General features: G+C 41.3%; 1 protein-coding gene across 2 annotated transcripts in view; it reads right to left on the bottom strand.

Moving 5' to 3' along the window:
• Positions 1–16977, bottom strand: part of GALK2 (galactokinase 2) — a 125227-nt gene that overhangs the window by 28327 nt on the left and 79923 nt on the right. For both annotated transcript variants that reach the window (XM_057722718.1, XM_057722717.1), the window contains exon 8: positions 5417–5627. In XM_057722718.1, the coding sequence (XP_057578701.1) occupies positions 5417–5627 (211 nt within the window). The remainder of the gene's footprint in view (positions 1–5416; positions 5628–16977) is intronic.

Below are 16977 nucleotides of genomic sequence, written 5' to 3'. Positions count from 1 at the left end.
TAAATGGCTGGATTCAGGGAATAAATCAAGTGATATTAATCTAGGAGCCTCTAGAATCCCACAGACTGATTTATGTTCATAGCTTTTTTTAAACTTACTTATTGTGAAAGCAAAAGGGGGAATCCTTTGAGGATGACAGAATTACAAAATGGATTCATTCAATCATCATAGGTTTACTGAGTGCAAACAAAACCTTAGTACATTATAGAAAGTCATGCAAGTGGGCCAGGAGGAAAGTTATTTTAGATAAAGAGGTAAGATTAAGTATTCATCATTTTTACAAAAACAACAAAATCATTATTCTTTAGGGGGATAAAACTTAAATATATACATAAATAGCAATGCATATCCTATGATTAGCAAATTATCCTTTGTGTTTTCCAAGGTTTTCTGAGAAATTAACTTATTCCAAAAAAATGCTTATTCAAAAGAGGAGTAGAGGGTGGGGGAAACAGGTAGATGCAGAGAAATAGGAGCACGGGTACGGAGAAAAAGGAACAGGCATGCAGAGAAAGAACAGGCTTCAGACTGAGAAGGACACAGATTTCTGTTGAGCTTTTACAACAGGTAGGAGCTGTGTTTCAGAAAAGAGGAAAGGGCAGCAATGTTTAGGATTAAAGGTCCAGAGGGAGCACCAAGAGGCAATTAGTGAGTGCAATGGTTCATCCAGGAAACATTGTCCAGATGGGCATGTACGGGCTCAAACAGGAGAAAGGACAGAACAGAGTTGAGGCCACACTGAGGAGAAACTTAATGTGCACATGAAAGCATTTAGGCAATGAGACAATGGCGGGCCTCTAAAGGTTTCTGAACTAAAAAGTGACACCATGAGAAGACTGATCTGCTTAAAAGATCATTTGACAGTGAATAGTCTCAATGTCTATTAAGGTTTTGTTGCCGCTTAACCAAAAATTCCAAAATCTAATTATATAGCTTGGGTCTTCACTTGCTCTATGTCGTTATTCAGACGCCTTGCCATAACACCAGAAACTCGTCATCGTGCCCCCAAAACCATTCCCACACTACACTTCCCTTACCTTCCCAGCAGCCACACGTCAGCCTTCCTTATCTTCTGTTTCTTTTCCTCTATTCCTCTCCTCCCTCCTTCCCTTCCTTTCTAGACACAGGCAATCATCAATTCCAACTGAACTCCCCTTTATAGTCTTGAGAATCTACTCATTGAGATACCCACCGACGATCCCCCATTTCAGGCATTTCTGTGATAGAGAGCAGAACTGGCATCCCTTTAGCCAGTATTTTTGGCATCCAACTCATACTACACACAGTACTTCTTGACGCATGCTTCCAAATACCCCATGCCTCATGTTTCTGCCTTCCAGGCTCTACTCTCTGCCTGGAATGACTGGGCACCCCCTCAGCCTGGGGAGACCGTAACTTTCTTTTAAGATCCAGCTCAAATGGAAGCCACATCCTCCAGGCATTTAGTCACTCTCTCCTCCATACCCTCAGGACTCTTGATAAATACCTTTCATACAGTGAGGATGATTTAGTGTGTTGTGTGGCACTCTCCCCAGTTAGACACTAGGTCACTATAAGGCAGAGATCATGTCCTGCTTATCTCTGTATCCCAGCATCCAGCATAATAACCAGCCCAGTGACGTTAACACATATATTTGCTGAATTAAAGAAACTGGACAATGTCAAGTCAAAGAATAAAGACTATTCCCCTGAAAGCTCTCGCTATTCAGTGACCTACTCACCTTCTTCATTCAATAAGCATTTCATTAATTTCCCCATTATCCATAAAACACTCACACACAGTATTTAACAAGGTATTGGTGATCTGGGCCTATCTATAAACTCAACCTGATATATCACTCACCACTATGTACATGGTTTTCAAGGAACACTCAACTATCTGTAGTTCTTTGGGCATCCTCTCTGTCTCTATACCTGCTGTTTTGTCTGCCTGGAAGTCTTTCTGTATGCCTGTCTACCTAGGAAATTTCTGCTTATTCTCTAACTTTTGTCTCCTTAGTAAAGCCGTCTCTGCCTTCTTTCTTTTCTGGTCTCCCTAGAGCCAAGAATACCTCCCTCACTGCACTCCTTACTTTATGCTGGATCCACCACTTTTCTTTATCTGTTTCCACCACTATTTAGTAAACTCCTTGAGTATCAAACTCCGTTGTGTTTATCTCTGTGTTCCCAACACTCCACCTCGGGGCCTAGAGGAGTGGAAGGAGGAGAGGGAAGAGAAATAACAGAAGCAGCTGACATTTATGAGCACCTCCATTACCAAGCATTGCTCCTAGCACATTTCACTGATTACTTCTTTAAGCACTTCTTCCTAGTGTGCCTATTTCATGGTAAAACTAAGATAACAGAAAGCTTAAGAACTTGCAAATCTAGTAAGTAAAGAAGGCTGAGATCTTAATCCAGGCAATATGGCTACTTTTTGGTCTATTGCCTTTCTGAAGCCACGTCAGTAAACTTTCTCTGCCAAGGGCCAGATAGTAAATATTTTACATTTTGTGGGCTATTTAGACTCTGTCACAACTACTCAACTCTGCCGTTGCAGTGCAAAAGCAGCCGTAGCCCATACATGTCTATATTCCAACAAGAGTTTATTTTACAAAACAGGTGGTAAGTCTGATTAGGACTGTAGGCCAGCTTATTCATCTAGAAATTCAATAAATGTTCATCAAATTAAATTGGATCTAACAATATTGAAAACCAAAACCTTCTCCCTGCCCTCAAGAGATTCCCTTATCTTATCCTAAAGCTTTCAGCAGTTACAGCCTTTAAGACATTACTTGGCAGGCAAATCCACTGTAGGCACTCAGAAACCGGTTGTAGAACTAAAGTGAATGGGATGGTAATGGGGCCCTGATCTTTGTGCTAAGCTCCCACCCCTGAACTCTACCTCAAGAGACTATTGGACCTTAGTTAGGTGTCCCTGCCCCCAGCAATGACATCTCACAAATAGACAATCTTTACCTCTAAGAAGAGAAGGCACGCCAAGGCTCTAGCCTGTACCTCCAACCCTTACCTGGGCTCCATCTCAGGTTTCTGATGTTATCAGTATGAAAACAATATTACTGAAAACAGTAGGCAAACAGGAAAAACTTACACACTTCAGTGGGCTACAAGTTTCAACGTAAGCAGTGAAGACTTCCTGGTGTCCCAGAAGTTGTTCCACAGCAGTCATGAGCACTGCTCTAACCTAGATCCTTTTATATAAGTAGTATAACAATCAGAAAAGTGGGTATAAAAAAAAGAAAGGATGAGAAAAAGAGAAGCTTGAACTGCGAATTTCTTTTTTTTTTCACTTCACCTCAATGACATAAACCCCACCATACAAAAGAACCATTTGAATTGACATGTACACACTACTGTATATGAAAGATAACTAATACTGTATAGCACAGGGAACTCTATTTGGTGCTCTGGAGTGACCTATATGGGAATGGAGTATGGAAGAGTGGACATATGTATATATAAGGCTGATGCACTTTGCTGTACAGCAGAAACTAACACAACATTATAAATTAACTACACGCCAATAAAAAAAATTAATTGAAAAAAGGAAGCATTTAATTATGCTGGACCAGTATTGCTTTATATTTCACAATATTTTGACATCCTGTTGGAACTGAGCAGAACCCTGCAGTACCCTCCTCCCTCCCTCCGCCCCCACTACAAAACCAAGCAAGCAGTTAATGATTAGGACAACAGAGTTACAGACTCAGTGTTTGATGCATATTCTTGAGTTGTTTTACAGATACTGTAACTGTTGCCAGAGAAAAAAGCTAACTGCAGGATGACCAGAATGTAGCCATGACATAAGCTGCTCCAACTTGAGCAGTACTGAATCTATAGTTAGCACAATTCCAAGAACTGGCCTCAAGAGAACAGGATTAACATTATTGCTCATAATAATCTATATCTTTTGTGGGCATCAAAATAAATACAGCATGCTCTGCCTGTATACGTAAGCGGACAACTAAAATTGTCAGCAAAGAGATGCTACAGACCTATGTTGACTCCTTCCACTCTGAGAATACAGAACCCTATGTCAGCATGAAGAAGTGGTACAGAAGACAGACTTCACCCCTAATCCCATAGAAATTGGAATGATGTTCTGACAAGTGGGGATTTGTAAGCAGCTCTTTAAAGGAAACCACCCTCAGCAGGAAGCCCCTGTTCTTGTCACTTTAGCAGTTATATTGTAACTAACTTTTAAACCAGGCATCCCCATGCTCTATTCATCTCCAGCTCAAGCACACCTTCCAAATCTTTTAATCACACAAAACCTGACTAACTTGTGGGATCTTTCCGTCAATCAAAGTAGATATGAAGAATAAGTAATTAGCAGATGACCAGATCTCTTCCCTAGCTTCCCCTTCAGTAATCTCCTGAACAAACTGTATGATCAAACTGGGTGAACAAGTTAACATCTAGAGGAAGATCCTGAGGAGCCACAAGCCTGCACACAAGCCTGCACGCAGTGGGGGGTGGCAACAACTCTGACCCCCTATCTCAAGTATTAATTGGGATTACTTCTCTTTTCCCTGTAAAAGCTTTCATGGCATAGCAGAATCTTCAGAGGTGGTTTCTGAGGGATGATGAGTCCACCATTTCCCCAGAGTACCGTCATTCTGATTAAAGGCACCTTCCCTTCTACCAACATTGTGAGGATGGAATTGATTTTGTAAGGGGCAAGCAGCAGGACCTGATTTATTCGATAACACTATGAAGTACATGTCCTATTATCCATTATCTTCAAAACAGGCAATCAGAGAACTAGAAACAAAGTATACCAACTGCATGACAAGGATCATATATGCTGCTCATGAATGCTCAGATCCAGAGAGGTTAGTATAATACCCTGATTTAATTCCAGTAAGAAATACTTTGTTGTTGACATTCACTGAAAAAGGTAACATAACTTGTTCTAGGTGCTACAAGATGCTTCCCACCAAAAATAATAATAATAATAATAAACAGCAAATAAACTATAAATGTACATTTAATATAGTATTAGATCATCACTTTGGTTTCTGAGCCCTAAACTGAGTTGGACTCACATTTGGAAAAGTGCGTGATGCTGCCAGTGAGCTTGCCCTCCCCGCTGTAATTCTGTGGCAGGCGTACGCCAGAGAGGGAGATTTACAATGGTGAATTGTGAACTTCTTGACGGCAGGAAGTCTGTATTATTCACCTTTGCCTCACCAGAAAATCTGGCATGTAGCAGACCAGGAAATGTTTGTTAATAAGTGAATGAACGAGTTTAATGAAGCCAAGAATCTAGATAATTAAGTTTGCCAAAACCCACATGTTCTCCAAATTCCCTCAAGCATGCTTCAAAATCAGTAAAATCCATGGGGACACTGGAAACTTTCCATCTGTGAGTCGGGGAAACAACCCATGCCCTTATTTTCTCCAGTAGACTCACCGTCTTGAGTGTTTGGACTCAGGATTTGGGTCTTGAGTTCCTGAAGACTAATTCCCAGACACCTGCAGATCTCCTCGGGGCTATAGGGTTCAGGGTGAAGGGCATCCTCTGTGATCAACAGCATTTCTTCCAGACTGACCCCCAGTTTGGCCTGCACCTCCTCTAGCCGCAATACTCCATCCCATGGCAAGCTTTTGTGCTTGGCCAGGAGCTGTAAGTTCAAACCAAGATAATGGTCAGTTTTCATTTCAGAAATTGATATGCACTATTTTAATGAGCCAACTTCAACTTTAAGCTTTTTTTCTCCATTCAACCTAGCCAGGATTCCCACCATTGCTTGAAAATGCACAGTGGGTTCAGATGTTTGAAATTAAACATGCTTGTGTGACACTCACAGGCTAGTTAAGTATTTTTCCTAAAAAAACTAATCCCCCATTGATTGCTTTTGCCTGTCACCACTTTCCCTCAGGGCTATTTCTTTGAATAATTTTGTTCTTTTGTCCCTATTCAGTTCATCCCCAATATACCGCTTTCTATAAAGTCTACAGAAAACTATTCAAATCTTACATGACCTGGGTCCTGAGGTGGACACCACATGCCTGATTTCATTAGAGCACTTCCTGTTTACAACATGCCTCTTTGAAATGGCTAATGAATTTAAGTGTCTGGGCTTTTGGAGTCAAGTCCCAGATTTTAAATGAAAACCTCATTGGTGACCTTATGAAAAACCACTTCATTACGTCCTTGGTAGCAGTAGAGCTGTAAGTTTCTCCACCCTCAAGAAAAGACTTTGGCTTCTATGTGCATCCTGAGGCACTCCCTCAATCTGCTGGAGAAGGTGAGGTGTAAACCAAACCTCTGGAACCAGGTCCGCTCATGGGAACTGCACTCCAGAATGTATGTCCCTCATTCTCCCCAAACCACTGACTGTGCCCTTCGGAGCAGGTGGCAATCAAAACAGTGAAGGTATCTCTCACCCCGAGGTCTACAAGAGTCATCCCCAGAGTGTGAGGACCATAGGTGCAGACAGAGCAAACAGCAAAAAGGAGCAAGCAAAGGAAGGGGAAATGTGCATCTGATTTACTCTTCTGTTACTTGATTTTCTTTCCTTTTGACAGGAAGCAGATTTATCAAAAGACCATTGTACTTTGTTTAGGGCCACTCACTTCTGAAGAATGTCAATAACAATAGTTCTTATATTCATTAATCCTCTTTTTAAAACTCTGTCTCACACATTTGAAAAGAGTTAATGATTTAAGGCAGAACTGGGGGAAAAAGACAATAGAATTACATTTTTCTGTTCAATTATTTCACAGAACGTGGTGCCACTTTTAAAGCAAGGACACAAGCTAAGACCTTTCTTCTGACCTTGTTTACTTAGCACATTTCGTTAATGTTTATCAGCAGTGCAGGACCCACACCTCCACAGACTGACTCATTCATTCAGCTCATTCGTTCGTGGTCTCTGTTCCAACGTATTCCAAAAGTAAGTTCAGAAAACTTATAGACATCATAAAACAAAAGAAAAACATACAATATATTTATTTTATACAGAAAAAGAGCTAAAGTGGATGATCTCCTGGAATTATGCCTCCTCAAAACACAGATCCAAATCCAACTGAGATAAACAATGAAGCTAACAGAAATAATTCACACTCATATAGTGCTGTATGATTTAAATGTGCTTTTTATTTCTTTCCATCTTTGAAGACTCTGAGAGATAGGTATTATTACCCTGTTTAAGAGTTGAGAGTGACTTGCCCGAAGTCACCTAGCTAGTAAGAACAGAGCTGGAAATCTAACCCATGCCCTGTACTTCTATCTTGCTTCCCCAAGGCCACATTCCCAGTGGACTATGCTTGATACCTATGTCACACTACTCATTTTAGCTCCAATCACCACTCAAGTTTTAGAAATGGTTTCTAAATACAAACTAAGACTTGTGTTAGAAGTAAACACCCCAGTGATTTAAAACACTTTGATAGATGGGTTCCTTCTAAAATAAGAAGGAAATGGAAAAAATCAAAGAATGACCCCCAAGTGATGAGCATGGGCTCTCCCTAAGAACCTTGCAGTAAACACCATCTCCAAGTTCCCAACCTTGGCCTCACTTGAACAAGTCACTTTGCCTCAGGCACCTGATCCCTGGAAATTGGCCCAGGACTGTGTGGGGAGAAAGTCTTCAAGAGTTGCCTGCTGCCTACAAAGTTGTTTTCAAAAGCAGCCTCCCTATGCACTTTTGTCCCACAACAGAGGCACTAACATGCACTCTTGCGAAGTCCCAGTTTGCTATTGGGCCCACTTCGCTCTCAGCTGGAGGATCCACACAGCCAATTCTGTGTGTATTTCAGTTAAGGATGAAACCTACCACATGCCCTCAACGACAGCTGCACAACCGTGAGTCGCTCCGTAGTGCACTACATTGTAGGGGTGAAATAGGAAAGCTGCTTAAGCCCTTTGAAATTTGGCTCAAGAAAGAGAAAGATGGAATCAGGCTTCCTGACTTCAAACTATACTACAAGGCCATAGTGATCAAGACAGTATGGTACTGGCACAAAAACAGAAAGGAAGATCAATGGAATAGAATAGAGAACTCAGAAGTAAGCCCAAACACATATGGGCACCTTATCTTTGACAAAGGAGGCACGAGTATACAATGGAAAAAAGACAGCCTCTTCCATAAGTGGTGCTGGGAGAACTGGACAGCAACATGCAAAAGAATGAAATTAGAACACTTCCTAACACCATACACAAAAATAAACTCCAAATGGATTAAAGACCTACATGTAAGGCCAGACACTATAAAACTCCTAGAGGAAAACATAGGCAGAACACTCTATGACATACATCAAAGCAACATCCTTTTTGACCCACCTCCTAGAATCAGGGAAATCAAATCAAGAATAAACGAATGGGACCTCATGAAACTTAAAAGCTTTTGCACAGCAAAAGAAACCATAAACAAGACTAAAAGGCAACCCTCAGAATGGGAAAAAATAATTGCCTATGAAACAACGGACAAAGGATTAACCTCCAAAATATACAAGCAGCTCATGAAGCTTAATACCAAAAAAGCAAATAACGCAATCCACAAATGGGCAGAAGACCTAAATAGACATTTCTCCAAAGAAGACATACAGATGGCCAACAAACACATGAAAAGATGCTCAGCATCACTAATCATCAGAGAAATGCATGTCAAAGCCACAATGAGGTATCACCTCACACCAGTCAGAATGGCCATCATCACAAAGTCTGGAAACCACAAATATTGGAGAGGGTGTGGAGAAAAAGGAACTCTCCTGCACTGCTGGTGGGAATGTAAGTTGGTACAGCCACTATGGAAAACAATTTGGAGGTTCCTTAAAAAACTACAAATAGAACTACCATATGATCCAGTAATCCCACTACTGGGCATATACCCAAAGAAAACCATAATCCCAAAAGAAACTTGTACCATAATGTTGATTGCAGCACTATTTACAATAGCCAGGACATGGAAGCAACCTAAATGCCCATCAACAAATGAATGGATACAGAAGATGTGGCATATATATACAATGGAATATTACTCAGCTATAAAAAGGGATGAGATGGAGCTATATGTCATGAGGTGGATAGAACTACAATCTGTCATACATAGTGAAGTAAGTCAGAAAGAGAAGGACAAATATTGTATGCTAACTCACATATACGGAATCTAAAAATGGTACTGATGAACTCAGTGACAAGAACAAGGATGCAGATACAGAGAATGGACTGGAGAACTCGAGGTATGGGAGGGGGCAGGGGGTGAAGGGGAAACTGAGACGAAGCGAGAGAGTAGCACAGACATATATATACTACCAACTGTAAAATAGTCAGTGGGAAGTTGTTGTATAACAAAGGGAGCCCAACTCGAGGATGGAAGATGCCTTTGAGGACTGGGGCGGGGAGGGTGGGGGGGGACTTGAGGGGGGGGGAGTCAAGGAAGGGAGGGAAGATGGGGATATGTGTATAAAAACAGATGATTGAACCTGGTGTACCCCCCCAAAAAAATAAAAATAAAATAAAATAAAATAAAATAAAAAAAGAAAGAGAAAGATGACTTGCAGATGAGAGAAGTCGGTGGGTAAGATCTGTTGCCCAAAGACAGAACGTCATGAGGGCAGTTGCCACTCACAGCCCTGGTGCCTGAGCCCACTTCACCTCTGTGAAGCAGGGCTATGAGTCAGGGCTGTGGGTCATTCTGTGACCAGTCCCTCACTCAGCAGCAGGATGGGGATGTAAGAGAGAGCAGTTCTTCGTCAACATCTACCATGTCCTTTTCACCACTGCAAACATTAAGTGTTTCTTTCAGATTCCATTCCTGGGAGGTTTCTGAGCCTGGCTGATGCTCTGTGGACAAGAAAGCAGGTAATGAATGTTTTGTCCACAGTCATGGAGAGAGGTAGATAAACAGTGCTAGGACCCTATCTCAGGTTAGTTTCTCTCAGAAGCGGGCCCTGAGACAAGAATTTGGGGGGAGAGGGTATTACGGAGAAGTGCTAGTAGAGAAGTGGGAAATGAGACAGGAAGAGAAGCTGACATGAAGTGCAATGATGTGGGAGGTGAAGCTGGGCCTGCTGGGCCCTCTGGGACCTGTATGTACAAACCTTGGATGTGTCCTACTCACAGACAAGAGAGCACAGATATTTACCCACTAGCTCTCATCCACCATTGACTGAGGGCTGATTCCAAGGGTGTTAGCTCCCGAGACTTCCAGGCTGTCCCATGTGCAAACTCAGCATTCGCCTGCAGCTAGAAAACATCCTCAGTCTGAGAGGGTCTCTGGGGCTTCCAGGAAGAGGGTGTAGTAGAAGAGTGCTAACATATGGACCCTAACTCAGAAGCCTGTCTGTCATAACCCACCTCTCTCTGATGTTCTCATTGCATTTTGCAGTATTAACAAATCAACGAGAAAAACATCGTCTTCCTCCCAACCAGGTCAGCAAAGGATAAAATTTCAAGTCCCTTCTCTGACAAGTTGTTTTCCACACAACAAAAGCAGCTAAGTTATTGTTGGTTTGAGTTCTATAAACCACACATGCTTATTTTTTAAATTTGAAGGAAAAAATAAATTAAAAAATTTAAATAAATAAAATTAAAAATTAAAAAATTAAATAAAATTTGAAGAAATACATAACAGTTTGAAGTTTAAGAAAACTACAAGGTATAAAATAAATCATTTGTAATCATCCCAATAAGACAACCACCAATCTCATATCTGGTACCCTATGATACATTTTTATGCATGCTTCATGCATACCTACACACATATAGTTTGACCTAAATGGGATTATACATAACTGTTTTATTGTGGATTTTTTTTTTTTTTTTTGCTTATCTCCCCCTCGCCCTCATCCAACTACATGGAGCCATTCCCCAGTGACTTCCGGGCCCATGTTCCGCTCATAACCATCGTGAACACATTCACAGTGTTGACCTTCCCCAGTGTTAGTCATCCCCACTCTCCACGTTCTCCATATTAGTTTTCAGGCCACAGCGTAAATCTGAAGAAATCTGCACAACTGTGCAGAATGACGCTACCACAATCCTCACCACACCCAAGCACAGCCTGTCTTTTTGCTAAGGTATCCCCAAGCATGGTGCTCTGGATTTCATGCACGCCTAACTCCTGAGGGGCACAATGGAAAGAGCAGGGCTGAAGGCAGACCTGGACTCCTGCACTTAACTTAAAACAAGTCATAACTTACCTCGGCTGGAAAGTCCCAGTTTGTAAAATGGGACACCTAATGGCTACCTCACAAGCTACAGTGAAGATTAAATAAGATAACGCCTCTCTAGCTAGTTCTCTCCCACGTGACACCTGTTCCTATGCCTTCAAACATATACTGTTTCCTGTCATAAAATTCTTATTCCTAAAGCTACTGCTCTTAATTTCTCCTTCTCTTTTACTATCTGACAACTAGAGCTGGCAACCCATAGTTGTCACCATAGTTGAATATGGCCCCCCAAAGGTCCTTCTTATCTCCAAAACCACTTCCAAAGCCACGGGATTTCTCTCGGTCCTCTTATGCCTTAATGAATCAGTACCTACCTACCTTCTGCAAATTCCCTGTTTTACTGGCCTCTGTAGCACTGAATTTTCCTGGTTTCCCTCTCACCTCTCTGGTCCTTACGTTTCCATCCATGACTCAGTTTTCTCCTTTCATTATTGCTGAAGCCATCTCCCAAGTTCAACCCCCAGCCTTCTGATCTTTTCTTGCCACATTCTCTCCCTCAGCAAACTGAACTCAGTCCTTGGTTTCAACTATTACCTCAAAATAGCTGAAAGTCTATTGCCTGAGCAAAGAGAAACACTCCAACCTCAAATTTCTAACCAGTTATAGGAAAATCCATGGGGAAGTGTCATCACCTCCCACTTTCAGATCACCTTCTGTGCTACCTTCCCCATATCTATGAGTGGCAGCACTATGCTTTCCACCATCATTTCAGCTTAAAACTATAGCCCTTTTCAACTCAACACTTAGCCTTCACTTGCACATGTCTGCATGCGATGCATGTTCACTGCAGTGAATAAGGCACTCACGGCTCCTGACTGCATGGAGCTCACAGTCAACCCGAGGAGACCGGAATCAAGTAATAATTATACAGTGAAGAACTTACTCCATTTGTGACAAACTGCTATAATGGAAAAATACAGGATGTGGCAAGAGCATATAGAAGGGTATTTAATGTCACAGAAGTGGGGAGGGTGGTCATTCCTCAAAGTAACGACATTTATGCCAAAAGGAAGACAGGAACCCAATCACAGAGAGACTTATACCCGACCCTTTACTAGATCCAGTCAGAGCTTCTTTCATATCCCTCTCTTGTTATCCCATCGCCACTGACACTTAAGACCCACTTCTCTTCAACCAAGCAAAAGTTCCTGCTGCCAGCTTAATATTTCTAGAATACCATGTTAACATGAGCAGCTCCCACTGCTTCCAGAACCAAGCCTAGGTGATCCTCAGCACTGCACTGAAGCCCCTGCTACACCTGGTTCCACTAAACACATCAACCTTATTGCCCAAGGTGTACGTGCTCTGCCCTGCAGCCGGGACTCCCCGTCCTGGGAATACTCCACACCAGCCTCCTGGCAGAGTGAGCTTGACTAAATCAACAGGCTGAGTGAAACTGGCTACATTCCTGGGTGTTTGGTTTTTCTCCACTCAAATTCATGAAAACTGCAGAAGCCCTGAGAATATTATACCCACTTCTCCTCACCAGACAAAGCAGAAGCTCCATATAGACCACTAAGTGGCAGGAGCTAAAAAAACTGGAATGAGTGACAGCTGCTGACCAGACAGGCTATGTAAAGAAATCCCACTGTAAATCCCACTACTGGGCATATATACCCAGAAAAAACCATAATCCAAAAAGAAACATGTACCATAATGTTCATTGCAGCACTATTTACAATAGCCAGGACATGGAAGCAACCTAAATGCCCATCAACAGATGAATGGGTAAAGAAGATGTGGCACATATATACAATGACTATTAGCCATAAAAAGGAGTGAAATGGAGCTATATGTAATGAGGTGGATAGACCTAGAGTCTGTCATACAGAGTGAAGTAAGTCAGAAAGAGAAAAACAAATACTGTATGCTAACTCATATATACAGAATCTAAAAAAAAAAATGGTACTGATGAACCCAGTGACAGGGCAACAATAAGGATGCAGATGCAGAGAATGGACTGGAGGACACGGGGTTGGGGAGGGCGGGGGCAAAGGGGAAGCTGGGACGCAGTGAGAGAGTAGCATAGACATATATACACTACCAACTGTAAAACAGATAGCTAGTGGGAAGTTGCTGTATAACAAAGGGAGATCAACTCGTTGATGGGTGATGCCTTAGAAGGCCAGGACAGGGAGGGTGGGAGGGAGTCGCAGGAGGGAGGGGATATGGGGATATGTGTATAAATACAGCTGATTCACTTTGGTGTACCTCAAAAGCTGGTACAAGAGTGTGAAGCAATTATGTTCCAATAAAAAGCTTAAAAAAAAAAAAGAAAGAAAGCACACTAAATTTTCCTTGAAGTGTCAAAGGACCACATGAAACCCTCTCCTTCACTGCTTCACACATTGCCACAAGGAGCTCAGGATATGCAAAATGCAACAGCATAATTTCCCTTCCCTTTTTGACTTCCCATAATACTATCATCAGCATCACACATTTTATCCCTCAATATAATTAAGGGATACTCTCTTTTATAGACATAAAGCAATTCTAGAAAAGTTTAAGCCACTGAATATGTATAAAATATGAAAAATTTTGTGCTCATTAAAGATTTCTGGCTACTTTGTTAATTTAAGAACATAAAAATGTGCTTCACTTAATCATTTACGCAAGTAATAATTATAAACCTTTATTGTGTTTGCCTTGAAATGTTTTAAATTTTAGTTCAAATGCCTCTACAAGACTCTGATTTTTAATAAATCTGCATTAATTAGTTTGGGCACGCTGTTAGAAAGAGAGGAACAGGAAGGATGAAAGAGAGGGAGAGAAAGGAGACTTAAGAACAGAAGAAACTATCAACATTAAAGCAAAACAAAGAAAAATCATCTTTATTGGTTTAGTGTACTTCCTTGTGCTAAGTAGATACAAAAGGTACTCATTTCTCAAAAAGGGACCTTGGGGAAATAGGAGGAGAGGAAAAATAAGTGTTATTTATTACAGTTTTGCCATGTGGAGCTCTACCTAATCAGAATCATTTTCAAAACTACCATGACTTGTCACTTCTCCACTGACACTTCATTTTTATTGTCTGAAAACAGAAAGTTTATTCACACTAAGACAAGCTTCCTTACTTTTTCACATGGGAGTTTATTTCCCGATTTAATGAGATCATTTCCAAACAAAAATTATATTCATTCACATGTTGCTGAAAATGGAAGAATGGTACCATATTGTAATTGAAATGTGCTTAGCAGAATTCCAGCCTATATTCCCTAGGCAAGAGCATATTCTTAACATCAAGATCTATCTGCATAGCCTATATTAACAATTCTATCTTTATTTCCCTTCTGTATATAACTTTGGATTCCTATGATTTGCAGCAATATGATTTATTAAACATTCTGCATCTTGATAAAGCCTTTCAATTTTCTTTCTTCCGTATTTCAAAAGAGAAAAATTCAGAATACTTAAAATAATGTTTTATCTACATCACTTGGGAGGAGGGTGTGGCAAAAAGCCAATTTCACTGACTAAAGTACCTCTAAAATGTACATGGAGTTATACAGTTAAACTCAGAAAACAGCCTCAAGAACAAAAGGTTCTGCAGTGGATTAAGGTTTTCAGCTACTGCTTCCAAAAGAGAAGCCCTTTTCTCGTTAACTCCCAAAAGACATCTCCCCCTCCCATCCAGACAACTTTCACTACAGAGCTGCAGCACTACAATTTTATTTCTCATTTTCTTCTTGCATCTTTGGAAAAGCGTCATTACAATATGAGCCCACTTCACATATCTCATACTTGTTTTGGCTCACCTATGGATCTCATAGATGATATCGTTTTCGTGATAAAACTCTGAAAACAATGTTGTGTATGTCTGAGGTCTCCTCAGGAAGGCAGCACTTACTCATCTATCTCAAAATAAAAAGTCAACAAGAATAAGCCCTTCAACAAATAAGACACTAATTTCTTCCATCTCCTGAAAGAGGAAGCTTGCCCTAAGAGTGAAAAAGGTTCACTGAAGCCTTTGACATTGAAAGGTTTATTGCACTACTTCTTCTCATATATGCACTGATCAGAAGAGTTTAATATTGAAACATTTTTCACATAATTTTTAGAAATTATCTGAATAAGTAAATTGCGTATTTAAAACATTTAAATCATGATTTTTAAAAATGTTTGACACTAAAATTTTCCAGGAAAAAAAACCAAAAAACTTTCCTTTTCTAGCTCATCACATCTCTACCATTCCCAGCTTTACAACTGCAGGGGATGGGAGTAAAGGGCAAAGTGGTAAGTCAGCCCAAGTGACAACTACACCTTACATAGCTCCGTGGTAGCTAGTCCAGTGCTGGGCACATCCTACGCACTTGTAAAAAAAAAAAAATTGTAAAATTGAGCAAAATACACATGACAGGGCCGGTCACACAGGGAATAGTTACTCATTTATTGAGCACATGTTTATCCTGTGCCTACTTCACCCTAAGCCCTATACCAGGCCTTAGGGATGTGAAAGTTAACAGTCTTGGCCCTCAGGTAAAATCAAGTCAGAAAGAAGAGACAGACATCAAACAACTGTGATACGTATTGTACCTGAGAGGTGCAAGTGCTATGAGATACAAAGAGAGCCCCACCTCAGTCTGGGAGTAAGGAAGTCAAGGAAGGCTTTCCTGAGGGACTCTGGAGCTGAGACTTCACAGAGGGCCGGGGGCAGAGTGTTCTGGGAATGTGCAAAGTGCCTGCCGTGAGAATGAGCATCGACTAGAGTGTAATGGGACTGGGGGGTGCTGGGAGACGAGCAGGTACACATTGCACCTTGCAGTGCTCTACAGGAGGTGATAAGGACTTTTTACTTTATTCCAATGAAATGGAAAGTTTTGAAAGCTGTTAAGCAGGGGAACTACCTGATCAGATTTAAATCTGTAAACCAACATTCTATCTGCTATTTGAAGGATGACTGGGAGGAAGCACACTAGAGCTCCTGACCCAGATTCTACTCCCCAGCTCCCAGCCTCAGTTCTCTGCAACTTTTAGATCACAGCATGTGGGACTTCCCTGGTGGCGCGATGGTTAAGAATCTGCCTGTCAATGCAGTGGACACGGGTTCAAGCCCTGGTCTGGGAAGACCTCACATGCTGCAGAGCAACTAAGCCTGTGAGCCACAACTACTGAGCCCACGTGCCTAGAGCCCATGCTCCATAAGAGAAGCCACCACAATGAGAAGCCCGAACACTGCAACAAAGAGTAACCCCTGCTCACCGCAACTAGACAAAGCCCGAGAGCAGCAATAAGACCCAACACAGCCAATAAAATAAATAAATAAATTTATAAATAAACAGTAGCATGTGCTATTCTAGATCGTTTATAACATTTAATTTCTGTGTCACTTTTTAGAGCACCTGCTTACATACCACCTGATCAAATACTAACCAATACTAACATTTCCTATTTCATATTACCCTTATCTTTACTCTACTTTCTCCATTCTTATGTCCTGTATCCTTCTGTATATCTTCGTGCTAAGTGTACGACAGGTATTCAGTGAATACTTCCTAAGTAGATTTGAGGCTTGACTGGCAAGTGTTTTCTAAACTGTGGAAGAGAGAACTGCCAAGATTTCCTTCTGGTTTGTGCTTCCCTAGTAGACACCAAGCCTGTATTTTTAGCGGGACCAGTAATGGCCAATGGTGCATGTGAGAGGACTGAGGGTTGAGGCTATCATCACTTTTGCTAAAGAAACAAGATTAGTTATGGTCACTTCCCATCTATCACCTCCAACTATCTTTCTCCACCCGTGGACCTAACCCATGGCCTGTGCTCCACAGATACAAGTCGAGCTGTCCTCTTCTCCCCAGT

Source organism: Hippopotamus amphibius, chromosome 2, assembly GCF_030028045.1.
Source record: "Hippopotamus amphibius kiboko isolate mHipAmp2 chromosome 2, mHipAmp2.hap2, whole genome shotgun sequence".
Classification (NCBI taxonomy): Eukaryota; Metazoa; Chordata; class Mammalia; order Artiodactyla; family Hippopotamidae; genus Hippopotamus; species Hippopotamus amphibius.
Note: the sequence above shows the minus strand (reverse complement) of the source record. Positions and strands in the feature narration are given on the sequence as shown.